Genomic DNA, 25,211 nt, shown 5'->3' on the forward strand with positions numbered 1-25,211 from the left:
ATATATAGTTAGCGTTATGCTAGTCCAGAGACACAAAAATAATTTGAAATTTGTAAGCAACTGAATTAATATGAAATATGATGTTATATATTAACATAATCAAATAGAATGAATCATAAAACTCTAGTTTTTAAAGTGTCATCCACTTGAATGTAAAAGTTATTAAGTGTGCTGTTAAGAAGGAAAATTGTTACCTAGATGCTAAATTGATATAGAAGATGGATGTGGATTTAGTGTGCTTTTATGAAAGTAAAAGTGGAGAAATGAAAATGATGGCATGGAAAGTTTGCAGGAGCTAAAAACTAAATGAGGATGGATATAGATTAATGCTAGAAATAGGGTTGTAAATAGGATTGAGAGAAGGAGAAAATTAGTGGTTTTCAGGTCCTGGACAACTTGTTTAGCATATCACAACCAGCTCTTCACTAATGCAGGCTTTGATATCATTGTAATTTATGTTGAAGTCTACTATGATTCAGAAAGAACATTTACTCCAAAATTGAAAAATTCAAGATATGGTACCATTCTCACTGAAGCCAGAGCAATTAGGAAGAAATACATTCCTGACTACAAAATAAAATTGAAGTTGTCTGATTTTTTCCTTTTACTTTCAATCACTGTTTTTGTGTTTTGCTCTTAATGAAAATCATGTGATTAAGTAAATTACTATTCGATTTGTAACAAAATATTTTAGAATTTGTTTAACCACAAAAGAGTGGTAATGCCATGACACTTAAGCAACAGAATACTTTAAACTCTATATTTCATATAATTGTCTTTATCATTTTGCCTTTACGTGGAACATAATAAGAAATGAAATATATAAACTAAATTATATGAGATTTGGTCAGATTAGGCTATGTTTTATGCTCTTAATCTTTCTATATGTAGTTTAAATATAGATGACTGCATTAATTCCCCATATATTTTGTCTTCTCATTATTCAATTACTAAATAAATAGTATATTTCTTTGTATACACCTAACATTATATTGCTAATTTTCATGTCCTTTGAAGGTAATCAGAGACATACTGGAATATGTCTTTGCTTAATTATTCCTCTAAAACAAAATCCCAGAATTGGACAATCCTTAAATAGAAGTAGTGTACTAATATGGATATAAAATACAATTTTACTTTTTTCTAAGTTTGAATGTCTAATAAACATAACCACCTGGAAGAATATAGATATGTTTGTAACATCCACATTTTCTCTTGAAGATAGTGTGTGATGGTCATAAAAGAGGAGATATTTTATAAATATTTCATAAATTATATTTTCTATTTCTAAGATGCACAAGTGCTATTATTAAAATTTCAGAAACACGTATTCTTATGGGAATGTTTGTGGAACATATTTTGATGTAAAAAATTCAGTACAAGCACTTACAAATTTTAATAAGCTTTTGAATAATGTCTTGACTATTTTGAAGAATACTTCGTTGATGATGGCTCATTCACAAATTATTTAAAATTAACTAGATTATAACACTCAATCTTGTAGGACATAAATGGAAATATAAATTATCTTATTTGTATAAAAATGTGATTTCATTTACAGGTAAAACTGACAGAAGGGATGCAGTCCAAAAGAGAAAAGGTTAAATACTAAGTAATTGTTTTATTTCCCTTGAAAGCAATTACTTAATTTCATTACCTGATTGATTTAGTTATTTTGTTTTCAAATAAAATTTGTTTTTCCTACTTAATGCCAAGACTGACTCTTATAAACATTGTCTTATAATATTGTCTCTCTCCTAAGCTTTATACTTTCTTAGTAATCTACTTTTAACTAGTATTTCTTCTCTTGTATAAAATATTAAAATAAATTTCCCCTGCATCCAAACTCCTATGGGACCTAGACTCTGTTTTCATAAGCAATAGGAAGGTCTTATCAAATAAAACAGTTCTTCCTCATTGGTAGTCTATCTACCCCCATCAAGCAAGATAACTTAATTAAGTACAGTTCCTTTACAAATTAAAAATAACATATCAAATAATAAATGTGATTGGCCTAAATGCACATATTATATTAGACTATGGGTAATGGGAGGAATTCAGGTCAGAATGTTATTATCATAAATAGACACATAAAAGTAAATAAAACTAAAGGAAAGGAGGTGAGGAATTATGTGTTTATAATAAATAGTAGATAAAAGTTGATGGATATCATAATAGATACTTTCTCTGTAGAAGACAAAAAAAAAAAATGTGTGGAGATGGGGTGAGTGAAGCTTTACGAAAGAGGTTGAACAATAACAACAACAAAGTTTGAGGTTTTGGAAAAGTAGAAGTAGACAATCAGAAAGGTTCCTGTTTAAGTACCTAAAAAGGAAGGCAGATGAGTTTTGACGGTATCGTTGAGTTTGAAGTTTACAGACGCATTTATATGGCCATACAAACTATTGGGAGTTTCTCCACCAGTGGCAAGTAACCTTGAAAAGGAACAGGGAAAACACATGATTTGAATACTGCAAACATACTTATGTGTATCTTGGGTATATTGGAAGTGTTACTTAAATCTGTTTTTTGATTAGTTATGAAAGAAATACATTTTGCAGGAGGAAACTAAAAATATTCTAGTGCCTTCTAAGTGCTCGGAACAGTATTTGCATTTTATATACAAGATCTAACTCACACTTTAAACAATATTTTTCGTTTTTTTCTCAAGTACTGTACATGGAAAATAAAAACTTAGCTTCATAAAATTTAAAGAAGTGTCTTGGTTAAGATTAATAAACAGCAGGTATGGGATCATATCTATGTCTTTGGGAAAAAAAAAAGGTTTTACTATCAAAACAGATTGCCTCCTCAGGGAGGGAAAAATCTTTTTAATTAAGCTCCAAAAATTAAATGTAGAATGATTCGGAAAGTGAGAGAAGTAAAAGGATACCAGTATTCCAGGATGATGATGGGGTTCTTGGCATCTTTGTGGGTGTGGGCTGCTACAGTGCAATGATTGTGATATTCCTTACAGTTAAGGAAGTGAAGAATTTGAAGTAATATTTTAAAATAGTGATGATAGGATCTTCAATGGAAAGATTATATACTAGGTGCTGGTTCAGTCAATTAATGATGAGGAACCAAGAAGATAGTAAATGACAATTCTAAAAGCAGTACCAAATCTGATATGAATGGCATGAAGTGCTTAGGAGGAGATTTTGAAACATAGGGATAGAGCAATAGCTTGGTAAATGCAATTACTGGCTAAGAGGGAGTAATAATGGTCTCGTGATGCATGTCACATAGTAGAATGAGTAGTTTTTGTGACCAAAACTGAGGAACTCCTAACTATATTTGTTCAATGTTTTGAAGTTTGTGCAATATTTCCTTATACAGATGACATCCAATGCTTATAACACCCTATTAGAAAAGAAATACAATAATCATTAAGTATAATATATATTTTACATATACACACATATATTTTATATAAAATATGTTTAGATACACATTTGCTATAATGTGTTGAAGAGGAAGCCTGTGAATCAAATAGGTTTCCCAGTAATAAAGATGAAAAAGGACATGTTTTACGCTAAATTCTCACAAAAGTTTGTAGCTATAGCAATATTTCCAACCAAACATGGTCTTCCAGGACATTTCCCTTCCCTTTTATCTGAGCCAACTTTTATAACATTGTCAACAAATAGAATGTAGAAATAATTATTTTATGCCACTTCAGAAGCTAGGTCATAAAAGGTGATACAGTTCACTCTTCTCTCTGGAGGCTCATTGTGGGATCCTAATATCATGTTGGGAAAGCCAATACTACTCAGAGAGGGTACATGTAAGAGTTCTATCCAATAACACCAACTCATATCTTAACTAAGAGCTAGAGCTGTGAAGTTCTAACTGAAGATGGTTTAAGCAATCTCCTCATAATTCTGAGGAGATTGGCAACTGGCTTATGAGCCACCCCCAATGACAATTATCAGGTCAAAGACAAATCAAATTGCTGATTAATGAACACAAATAATTTTGTCATTGTTTAACCTACTAAGTTTAGGATTAGTTTGTTACACAGCAACAGGACTAGTAAAAGCTCTATGAGGTAGTTATAAGTGTAAAACCATAAGAATTAAAAGTGCTGAAAGAGTTTGAATTGGACAGTAGAGGAGGAAAAATTAAAGAAGCAAAAAGGGGGATGAGGGGTCCTGAGAATACAAAAACAAAAAGAGTCCTGCATTTTGTCTGAGGATGGGAAGAACAAAGGCATAGAGAGAAGAAAAAAACAAAACAAAACAAAAAAACATGCTTGTAATTTTGGAGTAGAAAACCAACCAAGAAGTTCAAGCAATTCATAAAAGTCAGAGTTTTTTGTTTTTTTCTTTTTTTCCCCCCACTAAATAAAGTGGTTCCTCAACATTCAAAAGCAATGTTGCTGCGAAGTTACATTGTCTGTCTTACAAGAAATAAGCAACTCCTATTCAGGGACTGTGTACCTAACCATATGACATATGTATATATATGTATATATATATATTATATATATATATATATACACACACACACACACACACACATGTATATGTATACTATCATTAAGTATATATGTATATATATAATTAATGATTATTGTGTTTCTTTTCTAATTGGGTGTTGTAAGCATTGGATGGCATCTGGATAGAATAACATTGCTCACACTTCAAAACATTGAACAAATACAGTTAGGAGTTCTTCAGTTTTGGTCACAAAAACAAACTATTACAGGATAGATTAAAAAGCTACTAACACCTTTCATTTAATTATTACTAGTCATATTCAATCTTTCTGTCATTGTCTCATATATATATACATATATATATCCATCCAGTGGAGCAAGGAGTTTGCTCATTAAAATATTTCAAAGTTCTAAAATAAACTATTGAAAACTCCAGATTATATGGCTAATTTTCAACACAATGCTATACTATCAACATTTTGTAAGGGGTAAAAGAAGTTCATTTGAATCATTTTATATTTAATGGGTGACATGTAGCCAGATAGTGAATTTCCTTTGACCAACTACTGAAAAGAATAAGGCAACAATTGAAATTAACATCTCAATCAGATTTGATCCAAATTTTATTGGTGTGTTAAAATAGAGTAACATGACATATGTTGCTAAAGCTTACCAAAAATTTAGACTCATTTTACAAAGGTCAGTACCCCCAAACCTTCTAGAGATTACATATTAATGAAGCAATTTAATTTATTCAAGTATTATGTTCCAGACTCTGGTAATAAGTAACTATATATAATATCATTGACTTGAGTATATGAATTCAGTAAACTAAAAGTGATGTTTGTTCTGCAGTTCTCAACATAGCAAATTAAACTATTCAATATACAAATATAATGTCTATTAACAGTGCTCAGTTAAGGAACATTTTTTTCAGGGGAAAAATATCAGGATTGCTATCTTATAGGAGTAGTTGCTTTCCAAGAAGCAAGTTTAATGCAATTAGAGGAGTTTCAGTTCCTTCTAAACCTGCACCTCAAGTGAAACCTCAGTCCGTAAAAAGAAAAACGGTAAACTCAGCTGCCATGATGGATGCTATTTACATTCTTTCAAAAACAGAATAAACTCCGTGAAGGAACTCTTTAAAGGTCTAAGTTCAAGTATATCCAGTATATCAAGTAAAGCCATCATTGTTGATTTTCCAGAGATAGGTAGACAAACAGACACCATTAGAATGGAATCTCATGCATAAGTGACAGAAAAATAAATTACAGTTGACCCTTGAATAACACAAGTTTGAACTGTGTGGGTCCAGTTATCCATGTTTTTTTCCAATAAATATATATAGTACTGTAAATGTATGTTCTTTTCCTTATGGTTTTCTTATAACATTTTCTTTTCTGTGGCTTATTTTATTGCAATACAGCAGGTAATTCATATAACATAATATGTGTTAATCAACTGTTTGTGTTATCAGACTTTCAGTCAACAGAGAAGATTATTAGTACTCAAGTTTTGGGGGACTCAGAAGTTATATGCATATACAGTTTTGACTGTGTGGAGGTTCGCACCCCCAACCCATTTGTTGTTCCAGGGTCAAGTCTGCTTTCTTTCCAAACTTACTTGATATATCATTAAAATGTACATCTTAGTTTAATTTATTCTCATTATTTTTAAAGGTACTCTTTAGCTTGATAAAGAAGTCCACTGATTTTTGGCACAATTTGGTACCAAAATGTGTTAACCATTTGCAAATATTTGTTTTGAATCAGGATATGTGTATGTACCTCAGGCTATTTATAAAACTGCTCCTGAACCTAAAAAATATGAAGTTGATAGAGTTATTAAGGTAAGCCTATTCATAATTAAGTAGGTTGAAAAATTGGAATTTTTGATCACTGTAATCAAATCAGCATATTAAAGAAATCAAGTATGATCATATCTACTGACAGTGATGTTTATAATGATACTTTTAGTAATTCTTGCATTGGGATTTTGTAGCCAGCATCTAAATCTGTAATATCATTGGCTATCAAAGGCAGAATAGAGTAACCAAATTACCTATAGAATAAAGTTAAAAATTTTGGCCATTTCAACGTTTTAGGTTCTCGTTTTCAAAAATTTTCACTAAATAAAAGTTGAAACCATATGTTCAGAAATGTTCCTGTGTCTAAAAAACAAGTTTATGGCTTTTCCCCATAAAACACATTTCAGTGTCCCAAGATGTGGTAATTACAGAGTTTCTGCACGGAATTCTATAAATTGTCACACCTGTTTACTTGAACAAAGACTAAAACATGCAGACTTCGACAGATTTCAAGGACTCATTAAAAGTCTTACACTATACTAGCAGAGATTACTTAGTATAGGAAACACATCAGTCATTTTCAGGCAGCCATCAAGTGATTTTAAAGTCATTGAAACTGATGAATCAGGAGTGGACAATTATCACAATTGTATAGGTAGTATTATTGTAATGTATAGAACATCTGTCACTAATGATAGCCAATTCAAAATTCTACAAGGAGAGGTGTCAGTGCATTCAATATTACAAGGCTAAAAGTAGCTATTACACATTTTTTTCACTTTAAAAACAATGCAATCATGCCATTTTCATAGCTGGTATGAAAATTCAACACCCTCTGAGTTAAAGATAAGCAGGTATTCATATTATTCACATGGCCATTTGTTCCGAGACCATATCTTTCATTTTTAAGAGATGGTGTATTCCTTTCAATATCCCTACCAGTGTCCTAATACAACACAAAACTAAAACATGATGTTGTTCTTTCTATATGTGGCAACACAGATGTACAATACTCAAATACAGTCCTATGACTCCAGATTGGAAAAACATATTGCTTCATACCTATTCTAGGGTACATCTGTCAGAAAAACACACACCATAATACTTTGAAATCCCCTTAAGATTAATAACAACCCTCTATTTAGGCAGATTAGTTAGTGTGACATCAGGCAGTTAGAGACTCCTTGGTAGACTGAGCAAAAACAGAACAAAAACAGAACACTGGGCCACCATAGCAGTTCAAAAATATCAACCATACTCTGGGGCAAATGGGTTTGTTTCAAAGGCCTCCCCCAAGCTGAGCAGTAGATCAAGTCTGGGAAACATTGTATCCATAGGCACCCACATCCCAACATCCCCCTCCTAGGTAGAAATAAATGTATATAAACAAAGGTTTGCCTTAGCTAGTGGGCATCCCAGTTTCAGGTACCCCCTCCCACTCCAGAGCTGTGACTCTTTGTTTGCTATAATAAACTATCTTCCTGTGCCACTCTTTGCCTCTTCTTGGTCCATGTATACATTCTGAGACTCCACGAGACTATGAACCCCAGCATTCACTAAGAAACACCCTACATCACTATCTCTTATTTTCTTGATTATGAAATATTTATTCAATACCTACATTTTCTATAAGGTGATAAATTGGACTAGATCATGGGCCTTGCTGTCAAGGACTCTAAATCAGTAGGAAGAGTGAAGGAAGTGAGTTTCAGAGAAGTAAGGGAACATTATGAGCAACAGTAGAGAAAATGTGAATGTGTATGACTTGTTCATAACACAGCAATCACCAGAATTATTTGGTTAGAGTAGATGATTGGTTTAGAGACATATTAAAAAATAAGTTTATAAAAGTACATAGAAGACAATGGTATACATATTTGAATGCTGGAAAAATAAGGAGACCGGGACTGACTATATCAGTTGAATAAAAGAAATAAACATTAAATGAAGGGTTCTTATGTTAAATAATAGCAAAAGTAACAACAGCTAAAATAATTAAACGCTTGCTATGTGTCTGTTATTTTACTAGGTACTTAACAGGGACTGTTTCACTTAGTCCTCATTAAAAAAATATATGAATGAGTGTTGATAATTATCAAAATTTTACAGATAAGGTAATTAAATTTCGAGGGCTTAAATAACATTAAAAGTTCAGAGAACCAGGGAGTTGTAAAGATGGTCTTGGAACATAAACCAGCTTAACATAATGGCAATGTTATAGTAGCTAAACCCATGCTATGTTTCTTATTCTACATAGCAAGCAGGGAAGGTGTGCTACATTGTAGATGAAGTAACTGAAGATTAGATGACTGAAGTTTTTCTATAACTGTTGCAGAATCTAATAACCAAACTTAACATAACTCTCAAGTCCATTTTTCTACTGTGTAACATAAACAAAGGGGAAGTATTTAAAATATTTTGTGAAAGAAAGTAGTGGTTATAAAGGTATATTTAGAAAATTAAGTTGATCATCCTGGGTAAAATTATTTGGGCAGGACATAATACATTCATCGTATCTACTCAATTCTCTTTCCTCAAAAGTTCAGCTTTTTGATAGTGCTCCACTTGCTGAAACTGCCTCATTTATAGTTGTGTTTCATTTTAAAATAATTACCATATAAAGTGAAATCATGATCATCTTGATAGAAATTGATCTTTATACATACTTGATGCTTAAAGTGACATGTATCTACCCAAAGTTTCCTGTTTAAGGTCCTTGCAAATTTATGTCTTTCAATGTATACAGAGAAAAGCGCGGAGATTTAAAAACAACAAAACAAAGAAAAACAAACAAAAAAGCAAGACAGCGCAATTGTGCGAGAGAAATATTGACATTTCTGATTTTGGTACTGGTAAAATAGCTTTTGTTCAGATCACCTCTCTCACAGAAAAAATAAAACTCTGTACAAATCACAAACAAACCAAAACTAACAAAATCCTTGAAGAGTGAACACACCAGGCAGAAGCAGAAAGCATTCAGTAAATAAAAAATTAAATGAATACATAATCAAGAAGAATTAATGAAAAAAAAAAAAAAAAAAAAAAAACAGAGAGGAAGAAAAATGACTGAACTAAAATGAACAGTGCCAGAATGACAAGTAGGAAAATAATGATGTGTATATTACACACATATGTGTAATTGTAGAGAAAAAGGAGAGAACTGGGCAAAAAGTAATTGAAAACAATGGTCTAAATCTTTCCAAACAAGGTGAAAACATTACCTTACACATCCTAGAAGTTTGGCAATATCTAGGTAGGAGAAATACAAAGAAAATTCACTGTTAGGAAGAGTATAATCAATATTTAAAATATAATGTCATTAAATCAGCTAGAGAAAAAAACATATCAAAGGGACAATACACAAATTTAACTGACTTTTTATGAGAAATGACGAAGGCCAGAACACAGTGCTATTGTCAGTTAATTACCTTTACACTAAAACCAGAACACATGAGCAAATTAAACCCAAAGGAAGTAGAAAGAGATAATAATAATAAAAAGCAATGAGTGAAATAGAAATAGGATAAATTTGATAAGCCAAAGTTTGGTACATGGGAAATATCAACAATATGGAGAAAATCCTAGTAAGATTAATAAAAGGAAAAAAAAGAGAAAATGCAAATTATCAATTTAATTAATGAAAGAATAAACATTACTTATGACCCTACTGATAGCAAAAGAAAAACCTGATAATATTATGAACATTATTCCAAAAATTCAACAACTATTACGCAATGAACAACTTCCTTGAATAGTACAACTTCTGAAATCAGACAAGAATTGGAAAATATAAATGTCTCTATTTCTGTTAAAATAATTTTATCAGACACCTTCCTGTAAATATATTACAGGCCAAACACTTTCACTATTGAGTGACATAAAACATTTATGTAAGAAAATAATACCAAACTATACAACATCTTTCAAAAAATAGATTCCAACTTAACCATTACACCTCAACTTTATATATATATATATATATATATATATATATATATATATATTTCTAGAAAATTATAGATCAACATCCAACATGAATATAACTGAAAAGTTTCTCAACAAAATAGTACCAACTAAATCCAGAGCACATAAAAGTAATAATTTATTGCATCCAATTGAGGTTTGTCCCATGACTGCAAAGTTGTTTTAGATATGAAAATTTGTAATTCATGAATTAACTGAATAAAAAGACATCATGATATCATCTCGGTAGGTGCAATAAAATACTTGACAAAATTCATCATCCAATCCTGACAGGAATTCTCAATGGACTGTGAATAGAAAGAGACTCTCTTCATTTGACAGAGGAATCTCTGTAAAACCTACATGTTATCCTTAATGATGAAATGCTGCATATTTTCCTTTTAACATCAAGAAAAACAGAAGAATGCCCCTTTAGTATTAACATTGTATGGAGGGCCTAGCCAGTGCAATAAGACAATAAATTAAAACCATAGGTATAATATTAGAAAGTAATATATAAAAATAAACTTTAAGGGTTCAAATATATGGTAATGGAAAGAGAACTGACTCGGTAGTGAATACACAATGTGATATATAGATGATGTATTACAGAATTGTACACCTGAAACCTATGTAACTTTACTAACAATTGTCACCCCAATAAACTTTAATTAAAAGAAATAGTTTTTTTACACACAATAAAATTTTTAGATAGACAATCATAAGGAATCTGGGGGAAAATTAGAATAAATGCATTTACCATGGACTTAAGGTACAAGGTAATAGAAATATCATTTATATTTCTATATGTAACCAGCAATGATTAGAAAATAATGTAAAAACAATCATCAAAAAGATTAATATATGTAAAAATAAATATAATAAAATATGTGCAATTCCCCTCCCTGAAAACTATAGTATATTGCTAAGAGAGATTAGAAAAGTTCTAAATAATTAGAGGCATATATCACATTCACAGGTTAGAAAAATGAATATTGCAAGTGGTTATCTTTCCAGAATTGAATGACAGATTTAAAACAGTCCAAAGTAAAACACTTAGGAGTAATTTTTATATAAATTGGAAAGTTGATTCTAAGATTATATGGAAATGCAAAGGAATCAGAATAGTAAAAAAAAAAAAAAGCTTGATAAAGAAGAGTTGAAGAACTCATACTACATGACCTCAAGGTTTAATATAAATCTATGCTAAGAAAGAGAGGGTGCTATTGGTTAAAGGAAAGACAGATGGATGAATAGAGAATAGATGAATAGAATAGAGTATAGAAATACACATGCACACGTAGGTCTAATTGATTGTGACAAAGAGCCAAGCAAATTCATGAGTAGAGACTTCCACAATGATGCTAAACAATTGGATCTCTATATATGAAAAAGAAAAATGAATTTTGATCCCTACCTTATACGAATCACAAAAATTAACTTTGAATGAATCATCAACCTAAACAGAGGGGCTGAAACTATAAACCTTCTGGGAGAATACGTAAGAGAATATCTTTATGACTTTGGGATATGCAAATATTTCCTAAAGAAACACAACACCCACTAAACATAAAAGTAAAATTATAAATTGGATTTTATCAACATGTAAAATATCTGCTCATCAAAATGCATATATTGAAAGATAAAAAGACAAGCCACAGACTGAAAGAAGTACTAATTGCTTTCATCAAGGACATATACATTTTTTTCTACAAGTGAATAGACAGACAACTTAAAAATGGCCCAGTGAGTATGCTGTACTGGTTCTCAAAGTCTGTAGAATACTATGGGGCTATACACATATACAGTGACATTATCTCATTGTTAAATAGCTATCATTGGAGTAAAATAATCCAAGCTATAAATTTATTGCCACCAATTCCTCCCAAACAAGATGTGATTAACTATTTCATGGACTTATTTTTTTGATAAAAGAAAGGCACATAATAAATAGTAGTTAATAAGTATTCATTGAATAATAATAAAGGACATTCAAATTGGTACAACATACATGTTTTATAACTTTAGTTAAATTATATGCTTGATTGAGCATTCAAGCCCTTTCATTTGTATTCAATTTATGCTCTCATTCACTAACTCAAAAAATAAAAATGTTCATGATTATCCTGTGATCTCATAATTATTAATAATTTATTAAATGAATAATATATACTATATACTTAATAAAATCATTCATTGCTTTAAGACAATCTTCAGTGGGGTGGGGAACACTTCGATGCATATTTTGCCAATCAATCAAAGGAGGATTTATAACAATGGAAGACAGACTAATCAGAAGGCAAAAAGAAGCTTCAGTTCTTTATCAGGATGGAGTAGAGAAGCAAAGGGAATCACTCATGTTAGTAATTGGATACAGGACCTTTACCTTTTAGTGTTATATTACTGTGGCTCATGCTATGCTTAGAACTTCAGGTCACATCCAGTGCTGATAATGATCACAGTGACCAGTGACCAGAGAATCAAGAAGAAAAATACCTCAAAGTGAGGTTTGACAAAGTAAAAATAATAGCAGTCCAGAGTAAAGTACATGAATTCCTTTCTAAGTGATACCGAAAAAAATTACGTATATCATTAAATGTATTAGATTAACTTGTGAAACTTTTTGCCATAATTTTAACTACAAATTTTATAAATGCTAAGCCTTAGAGTTGATTGTACATGTAGTGTGCTGATTGGCTTATGTAATATGATTAACTATTCACAATATTTAACAAATTACACTTATGAGAACAAGAACTAGTTCAATTCTCTAAATGGCAGGGGGTCAGAGATAGAGTTGAATTGACTGAGATTAGTTTTCTAAACCTCTATCAGAACTGAGTTTCAAAATAGGATTAAAGTTCAACTATTAAAAATTAATAACAAGTTATATATGATTTAGATGCTTCTAGATTTCTTTCCATGGACAAATTACTATTCTCTATCAATTCTACCCACTGGTAAGAGGTTTTGAAAAAGGAGAAATCGACTTACATTGAAAAATATTCTGCCCACTTTTTGATTTAAACTGCTAATAGAATGCCTTACAGTATTATTCACTAGTCAGATTGGACTTCTTGTTACTTGTCTGAATGACACCTGAGGCTATCACATTCTGAAAAACAAGTATTTCTCCAAACCATGCTGTGGTATCTTTAAATCAGTCATCTTGGATACAGAGATCCCAGCATTCCTTGTAAACAAAACCTTCTTGAATATTGAAACTAAAATTACTTTTTGAAGCTTAAGTTAGTCTTAGATTAAAATGAAGAGTTTATTTTCTGACAATCACTTCTTCCTATATCCAACTCATATTTGAAAAGTTTTGAAAATAAGTCGGGAAGTGACCATACCTAGAATGAGAATGTTAATGGCTTTTTGAACTGCTACCAAAAAAAAAAAAAAAAAAAAAAAAAAAATATATATATATATATATATATATATGTGTGTGTGTGTGTATATATATATATATATATACACACACACACACACATATATATATTATTTATTTATTATTTATTTATTTATTTATTTATTTTTGGCAATGATCTTTATGAAGTTATAAAATTAGAGTAAATTATTTTATAATGGATATATACATTTTATATAACATTTTCCAACTTTGAATTACAATGAAGAACACATTTTCATACCATTTTAGACTAGCCCTTCAACTCTTAATTTTATTTTTATAATGTCTGAGACTGCAGTTTGGCCTCATGGCTAATTATTCTTTTTCATACTCCATCATAATATTTGAGGTGTCTTAAAAATCAGGAATATGTTTGTTTGTTTTTTAAGGCTCACTAATTTTCAAATAGCATTGGTGTACTCTTCCTTGTTTATTTTTATTTTTTTTGCAGTCTTGATTTAAATTTGCATAAGTTCTATTAAACTGTTTCTAGCATGATAGCTATAACTACCCAAAATACATGACTTCCAAAATTCTCTGTTTGAAGTGAAAATCAAGAGGAAAGGAAATTTAACATAAAGACTAATTTATGTAATAACCACTGTTTGATAAGTCATTGAAAGTGTAAAGTATCTGGACTTTTTGAAACATTCTAATTTCAACTTCTTTATGAATCCTGTTTCATATAGCATATTGATATGCACAGATCATCATAGTGGGCAAAACGATTATACATGTATTAATTACTGAAGGTTTTTGCAAAAAGCAATTGGAAAATATGTGTAAGATAACCGAATAGATAAACGGATAGGTAAATGCATACAAATAGATTGATTGATAGATACATACACACATACGTATATACTTACATACATATTTATACGTTTTTTAAAATGTGATGTTTACTGTACGTTTTTGGCTAAGGCTTTATGTCACAGAATTGTGTAATAGGTACCAAAAAAAAAATCCAATATATTATAGTTATTAGATCTTTTAAGAATGTCATCATTAAACTAGAATGATAGCACCACTTTATGCTCATGGAATTTAAAACAAAATGTTGCTAAGATATCAGTTCTCCCCAGTTATCAAATTACCATTTGTGCTGTATTTTCTAAAAAAGTATTATTATTCACAGCTGCATTTAAAATAAAAAAGGATAACTTTAACTGATTTCCGCTTTGTAATTTCAATTGTGCCATGACCTTTTCTAGGAGTGTGGGAGCCACATAAACAGTGTGTTATTTTAACGTGAGGATAAGCTAGCTAGTTAACTAGTGGAAATATACCTCTCTTTTCCCAACCTTTTTCATATTCAAATCTCTCATTTGAGGACAGCTGGTGGGATTTTGAAGATCCAAGCAGCCACAACTAGATGACTCCTTTGCTGAGTTAGCAGGGAGAGAAGGATTTGATAATTCTTCCTTGCTGCACAAAGCTGACTGTCTCTAAGTAAGCTGGGTCACTGGGAACCACAGGAAATGATAATTTAAGCCTCACAGGAAATGATAATTTAAACCTATGTTTCATGTAACAGATTAATCGAGGCCAAGCAGTCCTGTCATAGAGTTTATAGACAGTTGTCTATATGTTATTGTTATAGAAGTTTGGTCATTTATTGCATAGCATAAATCAAGGATTGATAAGCTAAAACTGTGAGTCAAATATGATCTTGCACACATTTTTGTAAATAAAGTTTTATTGGAGCATAGATACAGTCATTCATTTACATACTGTCTGTGGCTGCTTTCACACTACCATAGCAGATTTGAATTATTGTAATTGAAGCCATATAGCTTAAAAGTCTAAAACATTTACTATCTGACCATCTACAGAAAAGAAGTATGTGAGACTGTTTATAAATACACAACTATTTACATATTTTTTACCTTGGGCTGATATTTTTTACCTCAAAATAAATATTTAAAATGAAATAAAAGAAAAAGAAACAATTTTCAGTTGAATAACAATATTTCACATTTATGCTTCCCTATTGATGATAAATATGTAGTTTGCCTTTAAGCTATGTTATTATTAATGATTCACAGTGTATTAGTGACATCACTGACTATATGAAGTCCAGAAGATACACACCGTTTGAAGAATCATCAGCATCTATTTTAAATGTTAATTATTTAGAAGACTGTCTGCCAGTGATGAGTTAGGTGCAGATGCAGGAGTCTTTCCATATCACTCTGTGAAGCATGGCTTTTTATTTAGATGAAATGACTGTCCTAAAATTATTTCCCTCATTTTCTATTGCAGGTTTCTTTACAAATACAAAAGTGAAAGCATCCTTATAAATGTATTGGCTCCATTAGCAGAATACATTTACACACAGTTAAAAGATGCCAGACGGAGACTGGTAAAATCAGAGGCTTCAAATAGATAGTTATTTTAATTAATGGTTTGATTTTTCCATCCAATTCACTGAATTCAAAGAAAGCTTTACAAGTTTATTCTGTTGAAGGCAACAATGCTGACAAAATTAGGCATGCTATTAAAATTTAGTAAAAATGTTGAAAGATAAAGTTTTTTGTTCTTGTGGTAAAATTATACATATAAATTTTGTTAAGTATATTACGATATATGCATTGTTTGGATTAAGTTGAGAAAATGACAGAAAAATGTACTTGGATTTTATTGTGGTGCATACATAATTCATATTTTAAACCAAACTACTTGTGATATTCACAAAAGTGGATAGTTGCAAAATTCACAATAAGTTTAAAAATTCACCTAAAAACAAACTGAAGTTTTCTGTGACAAGACTGGTATAGAAAAAAAAAAAAAAAAAAGAAGTAGAACATGACAGAATATGATTTCTCTTGCTGCTGTCCATGAACATTTAGATTTTAGAAATGTTAAACTTCTGACTAACTTTGAAAATAAACTTAAGTGTTTCAGGGAGGGTTTTACATTTTAGTGAAAGAATCCTCTAAATTTTGTCTACAGCTTGTTCAAAATCAGTTACAAGCATTTAATCAAATAATAAAGTAAGTATAAAAATATCAGTTTTTGAAAGATCCAGTGAGGTGTACTTAATTTTAAAAAGACATTAACATTTATTCCTGCACAACACAATGAGGATACTTAAATTCAGTAGTTGAAAAGTATACAAAATTATAAACAAGACAACTGTGCTTTGGAATAGCTGCATGTGTGGGAAGCAATATGAGAAATTTATGTGTGAGAACATAATGGAAATTGAGAAGGCCTTCAATTTTGCAGCACTTAAGCTTGGCCAACCATTCAAGGAATCTTACTTGGAGAACATATATTTCATGAGGATTATCATTGAAAATGTCAAAGAAAGTAATTCTGAATAGAATAAAAAATATGAGTCTGATGAAAATGTTTGATCTATGTATTGTATACAAAGAACAGAATTGAGAATAGTTTCCATTTAGCAGATTTTCCTTTGAGATTAATAGGAATCTCAAAATGTGTTCAATAAAAATGTCTTCAATTAAGAATGGCATAATTTGGAGAAGACTCAATTAAAGGCATTGATAATTTAAAACTTATTATTCATAAATGCAACTTTGAAGAGGGTATAGATAATTTTATCTCAAATTCAATTAGTAAGACCATATGGAAAATATATTCATTCTTCAGAAAAATACTAATAACAGAATATTAGAGATAAATATAACTAACTGTAGTTTTTGCTTATATTATTTTGTAACGTTCAGATAATATAAAGTATGTTTTAAAGTTGTCTTTTGATTTACAGAGATCAACTTAGAAATATTTTCTTTGAAAAGAATTTTATTTAAAAATAATTTTTGGGTAGAGCTACTTTATATATCTGCCCATTTAATGAAACCGATTTGCTGATCAATAAATAAACATTTCAAATATATGTAATTGTAACTGCTTTAGCTACTTCATTTGCTCAAAATTCATGATTTGGAAGAAAAAATATGCGATTTCCATACATATGCAGGATATGGTAAGATACTGTAAAACATCTTTCAGCTTATTATCTGTTCCTATTTCCAGGAAATAAAAGACTAGAGGAAAAAACAAAAGACCTGAAAAGGTTTATTTGAAGACCGTTGTTGGAGTTCTTATTAGCTGCATTGTTACCAACCCCTCCTCCTCTGGGGCAGTGAACGATTGTACTCTACCAAAAAATTCAAATTTCCCTCAACTCTGGTAGAAGTACCTGTAGGAGAAATACTCTTAAGATATTATTAGATTGGAGCAAAATAAATTGCGGTTTAAAAGGTTAAAAATTGCAAAAAACGCAATTACTTTCTCACCAACCTAATGCCATTCTCTGTAGCTTCAGAGACAATCATCTTTTGTTTCACTACTCCTTCAAATGAACTTTTTAGGTGTCTAATTATGGCTGGAGACACCACTGCTTGAAGACATTTTGAAGAGGGATGGCCATACTGAAAGCGAGCTTATTTCCCAGAAATTGGAAAACTTTAGAAGAGTTCAAAGATAAGGTGGGAATGTTTTAAACACATTGTCATCATTAAAATATTTAATAAAAAATTTACTATTACTGGTTTAAATGACGATTTCATTTTACATTTTTAAATTCATGTGAGAATAAAACATTTTTATTCTTCATAAAAGGAGATTTGTCTGTAATGACATGTTATTTAAGGAAATGAGTTAGGTATAATTCTGGAAATTATCTGCCAAATGTTCACTATTTCAAAAATGTATTAGTACTCAAGAACAAAATGTATTTATCATAATAAAAAACTTGTCAACTGGTATATTCAAATTATTCATATATTATGGAATATTTGGCAATTAATTGTTAGCCAAATAGATTTATTCAGCTTATCCCTAAAAAATGTCAGTGTATAGAACCTCTAAAATTGTATTTTTCCGCAATGAATGAAATTTTTAAATTTAATTTGAAATTAATAAGAAAAAATAAAATTATTTGCATATATATGTATATATATACATAAACATGCATTTTTACCTGAAAATGTTTCATCATATTCACAAATGAAACTATTTGAAGTAATATCACTGCCGTTCCCATGGAAACACATATGTGGTTCATAATGGCCAATTGTTTTTGAAAAATTTATGCCTGCAAAAATGAAAAATAAATGTTTCAATTATATTAAAGTATTTACATTGTATATAAATAGTTAATTATGGTTACTGATTTTCCCAAATTCTTCAATAATGAGCAATAAAAAATATTAACAAGGCGTGGCCAGATGGCTCAGTTTACTAGAGCACGAGCTCTCAACAACATGGTTGCTAGTTCAATTTCTGCATGGGGTGGTGGGCTGCACCCCCTGTAACTAAAATTGAAAACGGCAACTGTAGTTGGAGCTCAGCTGTGTCCTCCACAACTAGATTGAAGGACAATGACTTGGAGCTGATGGGCCCTGGAGAAACACACTGTTCCCCAATATTCTCCAATAACATTAACAACAATATAGATAGATTAGATAGATAGATAGATAGATAGATAGATAGATAGATAGATAGATAGATAGATAGATGGATGTAGATATAGATAGATATAGATAGATAGATAATGATAGATAGATATAGATATATAGACAAAATGTAATTCTAATTAAGAAATAGTGCTCCATGATGATGTATTTAAATGGAAACGATTAATTTTAACAAATTTTACATCAGTTTTTCCATCTTCTCACCCCATAATTTAATAGTCAAATATTTTTCTGATTGTTGATATTTGAGTTTTAGTTAATTTCTATGATAATTTGAATTTATTAATCATGTCTTGATAGTTGATAATATTAACACACTTAAGTACCAGTTCTTCAATGTTCACTGGTAGCATTACAGTGGTAATTTATAAACTAACACATTCAAATGTATATTGTGTCTTATCTCTACCACCTAGTCAAGGTAATGACTCAAAATGCAAAATAATTATACCATCAGGAGAGGAACCATGGCATAAGGTTTTAGTTAAGCAAGATGAATAAGTTTTAGCGATCTTCTGTACAAAATTGCACTTACAGTCAACAACAATACATTGTACACTTAAAATTTTGTTTAAGAGGGGCAGTTAAGTATTTCCACAGTAAAATAAAATATCAAATAACATTTAAAATTCTGGGGGGAAAAAGAGGAAAGACTGTTTGGATTCTCAAAACTATGCATAGACTTCTAAATTCTACACTTTCCTCCTCTTGCTGCTATATGAAGTTTTCCAAATCGCATTTACATAAACTATTGTGGTCCTACTATATCACATACCATAAGTTTGCATAATATATTTTTATGCAGTTAATCATCTCATAATATCTTTCATAATATCCTTCAAGAATACGCCTAAACAATTTCAGGGCATGGCAAATGGACAAATGTTACTACAAAAGAATTGCACATAATTTGGGAAAAGGCCTCCCCCCATTCTAATTGAATTGTTAATTTAATTAGTAAGCAGTTTTTGCCATTGTCAATAATGCCTTTCAAATTCCTAAGAGACTGACATTCCTGCCTCACTAATGCAGAATGTTCTTCCTTCATTTACCTCCAAACAACCTTTAATACAATGAAAACATAAGTAAATAGAATTATTTGTAATTGTATAAATATTTCCATACATAAAAACTAAATTAATAGAGCATTTAATAGGTCATGTTCTATTTTAGCCTTAGTGAGTGTATTGGGATAAATTGTGACCCTCCCTGTCCCCAAATTAGTATTTTGGAATCCTAACTCCCAGAGATTCATAGTGTGATTATACTTGAATATAGGGTCTTTAGAGAGGTAATAGAGGTTAAATGAAGTAATTAGGGTGGGTCCTAATCAAATATAACTCAGGTCTTATAATAAAATAAAATTTGGACACACACACATATACAGAAGGAAGACAATATAAAGACACAGGGAGATGGCTGTCTACTGACCAAGGGGAGAAACCTCAGAAGAAACCAATCCTGCGGACACCTTGATCTTAAATATTTAGCCTCTAGAACTCTGAAAATAAAATTCTGTTGTTGAAGCAACTTAAAATGTGGTACTTTTTTAGGGTAACACTAGCAAACTAATACAGTGAACATTCTCAGTTTTTTTTTGATAAGTCTATATATTCTATATCTATCTTCTGAAATTTAAAATCAAAGTTTATTATAATTAAAGTTGCATAACGTTTTATTTTCAATGTTTTAAAAATAAATCAGTCATATTCACTACTTTTATGGTGTTTAAAATTTAATGATTCAAATGATCTATGGTTGTATTTCTAAAAAATAAATGAGCAAATAAACATCAGCTAAGAAAAAAATACTGCAGTTATATAAATCCATTGAAATAATATTCCATGATATATGACTGACATATAAGTCAATATTATTGATATATATGTCCATATTCTCATAATGGTAGAAACTTTCTGGCCAAATATCCTTTAAAATTCTTTGGACCTCTTAAAATGTATGCTTTAGAAGCTTCCAATTAAATTGCTTTTTCATTCACCCCAAATCAGCAGTTTGAATGCTTTCACTTTTTAAAAAACTATCTTAATTTTAACTGATATACTCCAGAATTAGTAGGGTAACATATCTATTATCACCATGCCAGTAGAGTCAAATGAAACTTTGATCCCAGTTATAGAGAGATTATGTTCAGTGGATATTGCTCAGATTAACTTCTGAAATGGCCTTGGTACTTGCCTACTATAGAGTCTAAAATTACTCTTTGCAAGATTGGCTTAGGTGGATTTTAGAACCTACAATGGTTTATTGAGGTCTTTCATTACATTTTATTGCACAGCCTCTTCAAACTTGGTTCCAATGGAGTCTTCCCAGGCTTCATGGAAAAAAAACCCTAAAGCCTCCCCCCAAAATTAGTTATATCTCTGAGTCCCATCTGCTCATCTTATCTACTGCTCACTCTCCTTCCTCTCTCATGACCTAAATATACTACTAATGTGCTCTTTGTTTTCCCGTATTATCGTTGGCAACAGCCCCAAGTATTTCACTTTGTTAGATAATCCTTGTCTTACCTATTATCTTTGTAATTCTCCACACCAGGTCTCTGAAACTCTCATTAAAATACAAAACAAAACAAAAAAACACAAAAACTCTTTCATAAGTTTCCAAACTTTAAATATTCCCCACATTTCTCAATGTTTCTCTTCACTTTCTTCTGTAGTAAACTTTCAAATTTGGTTTATTTTCCCTCAAATTTTACTCAGCCTCAGTAATATAATTTATATTGGTTTTAGATTGCTCTTTTCTGGTTTCATTTACTCACCAAATATCTTCCTTGTACAACCATTTCTCATAATCACCTCTCCTTTGACTTGTAACAGTTATTAATTATATCATGCTTTTTCCTTCCTTGTCACTATTACCTATCTATCTCTTTATAGGTGCCACACCAACATCCATTAAGGATAATGCTTTGGGTCACAATTTCTTTTCCTCCCCAACTCTCCCAAGTAATTTCAATGTCTTCTTCTCTAACCACGTGGTTCCTTCCCTTCCTCAACCCAGATCCACAACCGTTTAGCCAAAATATCACAAGCTTGGGAATTTCATGTAATGACTAAAACATATTTTGATAATCTCATTTTTCAATGAGACATTGAAAGTGAATTTTGGGTAATATAAAGATTTTGTAGGGCATCAGATGGAACATATCTTGTTAAGGAGACCACTTCATGGACAGTATAGATGCTTGACCACTGCACTGTACACCTGAAGCTGAACTTGAATAATATTGTATGTCAACTATAATTTTATATATAGGATATAAGGATATATAGGATGCTCCACAGGATATGGAGTACAGCATAGGGAATGGAGTTAATGCAATTGTAATAGATATATAAGATGTCAGAGGGCAACATATTGGGGGAGGAAGTTTATCACTTTGTGAGGGGTGAAATGTCTAACTGCATTATTTTGCAGTTATTTGCATTGTTATCTATTTGCATTATTTTGTACACCTGAAACTAAAAAAAAGAAAAAGGTTTAAAAAAGTGAATTTTGGTAAAGATGCAAAAATAGGCATTTCACGATTCCTCTTAAAATAAGCAAACAACTTGTTTTAGAAAATGCCTAATAGGATTATAAGATATCAAGAATCCAATTTCATCTCAGTCCAAGAAACCTACAAAAAGGTTAAAAATATATCTTGTTTTTTGATAAATGGCAGTGTATGAATTCAGTTTTTTATTCCTGGCAAGACTGTTCCTGGCAAGACTGTTCTTTCACCGTCACATTTAGTCGAAATTCCAGTTGGCAAAGTTATTTTAAAAAGCAATTTTACCTGTAAATGGTTGGTGACAGATATATCCATATCCTTGCTTATTCCATTTTTCTCTTTTATTAATGCAACTGCCATTAATTTTACATGGTTTATATGAACATGCATGAAGTTCCTGGCAGTATTTCCCAGAAAATGGAGGCTCACAATGACAATTGTATGTCTTGCTCCAAACTTCAGTAAGACATTTGCCTTGCCCAGAGCAAAGTTCTGAACTCAGATGTTCCTGGCAAGAGTATTCTTTCACCGTCACATTTAGTTGAAGTCCCAGTTGGCAAAGTGAAAGACCACTTGCCTTTACTGTAATAAAATAATGTGTCCCAACACTCAGCCACTGAGAATTAACAGTGTGCATTCCTTTTAATTTGCACCAAAAAGTAATTGATCTTTAGCTGTGGTATTCTGCAGACAATCAATGAATGATGCTTCAGAAACATTCATCAAATATATTTCTGGAGATTGAAGAGATGGTTCAGAAGAAATTATAAGGATGTCTCCTAATTGAATTTGCAAAGGGCAAATCTGGGGAACAACTTGATTGCCTGAAGTGTTCATTTTAGTATTTACATCCCCAAACCAGCAATCTCCATACAGGTCCATGCAGAAGTTTTCTGTTAATGTCCAGTTCACCACATATGATGATGAGGGTTGTGTATGCCATTCTTCCACTGATTGCCATTTACATGTAGTGTTTCCATTTATAAACATGCTGTGAAGAACCACCAGGTTCAGAAGCATAATTACTGTGTTAGTCATTATGGGGAGTTGTATTTTACAGTCTATCATGAAAATGTCATAAAGAATTGCTCAAAATGGGCTTTCAAATTTGCTAGAAATTTCTAAGTACAGATTTCATTCAGGGATTCCTGGGAACTAGCTTGCTTTTTTTTTTTTTACTACTCCCAAAGTGGAAGTGGATTTGATGACTGGATTTTGATCAGGAAAGTAGATTTAACTGGTTTCGATGTTACTTTAAAAAGAAAAACAAAAACATCCATTGTTAGTGAAGTTTTTCCTAAATTACTTAATCATACAAAAAAAATTCTTAGCTGTTGGAAGGCATTGTTACTCCCACAAGGAAGGCAAGAAACCAAACTGGGATTTTGAGATTCAATATACTAACTCAATTTAAAAAACAAACAAACAAACCAAAAAAACACACTACAACTCATTGTGGGTTTTCTCTGCAAATCACTATACTACTTGATTAAAAAACAAACTATAAACTTTACAACAAAACTCAAATTCTGACAACAAAGACAAATAGTATAATAGAAAATCTGTTATGGATCTGTTATGTTATTTATTCATTCTATGTTCTTAGGTCACATGAATTTTAATTTCTTCCAATCTTATATAGGTAAAACTATATTAAATATATTAATTTAAAGAAATTAACATAGAGGTATTGAAAATTAACAAGGTAGTACTGAAGATTGAATTAGACTATTTAAATATATGTCATTTAATAAATGGTAGTCTTTATTATTGTCAAATTTCACTCAACAACTAAAATCCAGGTTTGTCAGGTTAAAAATCCCAGCCTTTCTAAGATGCCTTAACTATCAATTAAATATTGTTTAAATGATTTTATGCCATTATGTTATGTAATTAATTTGGTAATTAATATCAAATATATGTGGTAAGTCTAATATCTTAATGGCTATTTTAGATCATGTAGACATTGAATTTGAGTTATAAATTACCTCTTTGCAAATTCAGTTGTGGATATTATAAATCTATAAAATATGAATTCATATAAGTAATATATTACCTTAATATGCACACAGAAAAGGTTAAATTATAACTTTCTTAGAACTAAAAGTTCTGTATGATCTTGCTCATTTGGAATAAATCAATCATAACTTCTGGATTTTAAATTAATAATCTTGCTAAGGTGTAAAGAACATTTTAAACAAACCTATTCAATCCTAATCTATGTGCATGATGATATGCTAGTACTAAGAATTCATCCATGACTAAGTGAAATTATAACTGAAAATGTAATGAAGGAGACAGATTATTAGGCAAGCAACATCACCAATTTGCTATCAAAAATATAATTTAGAGAACTATAAGAACATATAGCACGGACATTTAATAGGAAACAAGGATAAGCTTGGACAACATAATTGAAACATCTGGGGAAATTGCCAAGAAGGGAATTCCTAGAGAAAACATCTAGCTAAAGATTTTGAAATGAGTTTGATACTGGATACCTTTGAAGAAGTAAGAGAAGTTGAGCTTTTAGTTGTAGAGGGAAAAGAAATCATGATAAAATATAAGCTTTGATTTAAATAGATAGTATATGCAGAAGAGGCAGGCATTGTAAGTGAAGGAGC

General features: G+C 30.8%; 1 protein-coding gene across 1 annotated transcript in view; it reads right to left on the reverse strand.

Annotated features, from left to right (window-relative positions):
- EYS (eyes shut homolog) overlaps window positions 1–23,625 on the reverse strand; it is a 140,658-nt gene extending 117,033 nt beyond the window's left edge. Inside the window, 3 exon segments of the mRNA XM_019738636.2 lie at window positions 18,578–18,691; window positions 22,873–23,241; window positions 23,244–23,625. Coding sequence (XP_019594195.2) covers window positions 18,578–18,691; window positions 22,873–23,241; window positions 23,244–23,625 — 865 coding nt within the window.
- Between the last annotated feature and the right edge of the window lie 1,586 nt (window positions 23,626–25,211).

The sequence above is a fragment of the Rhinolophus sinicus genome, linkage group LG05 (assembly GCF_036562045.2).
Source record: "Rhinolophus sinicus isolate RSC01 linkage group LG05, ASM3656204v1, whole genome shotgun sequence".
NCBI lineage: Eukaryota > Metazoa > Chordata > Mammalia > Chiroptera > Rhinolophidae > Rhinolophus > Rhinolophus sinicus.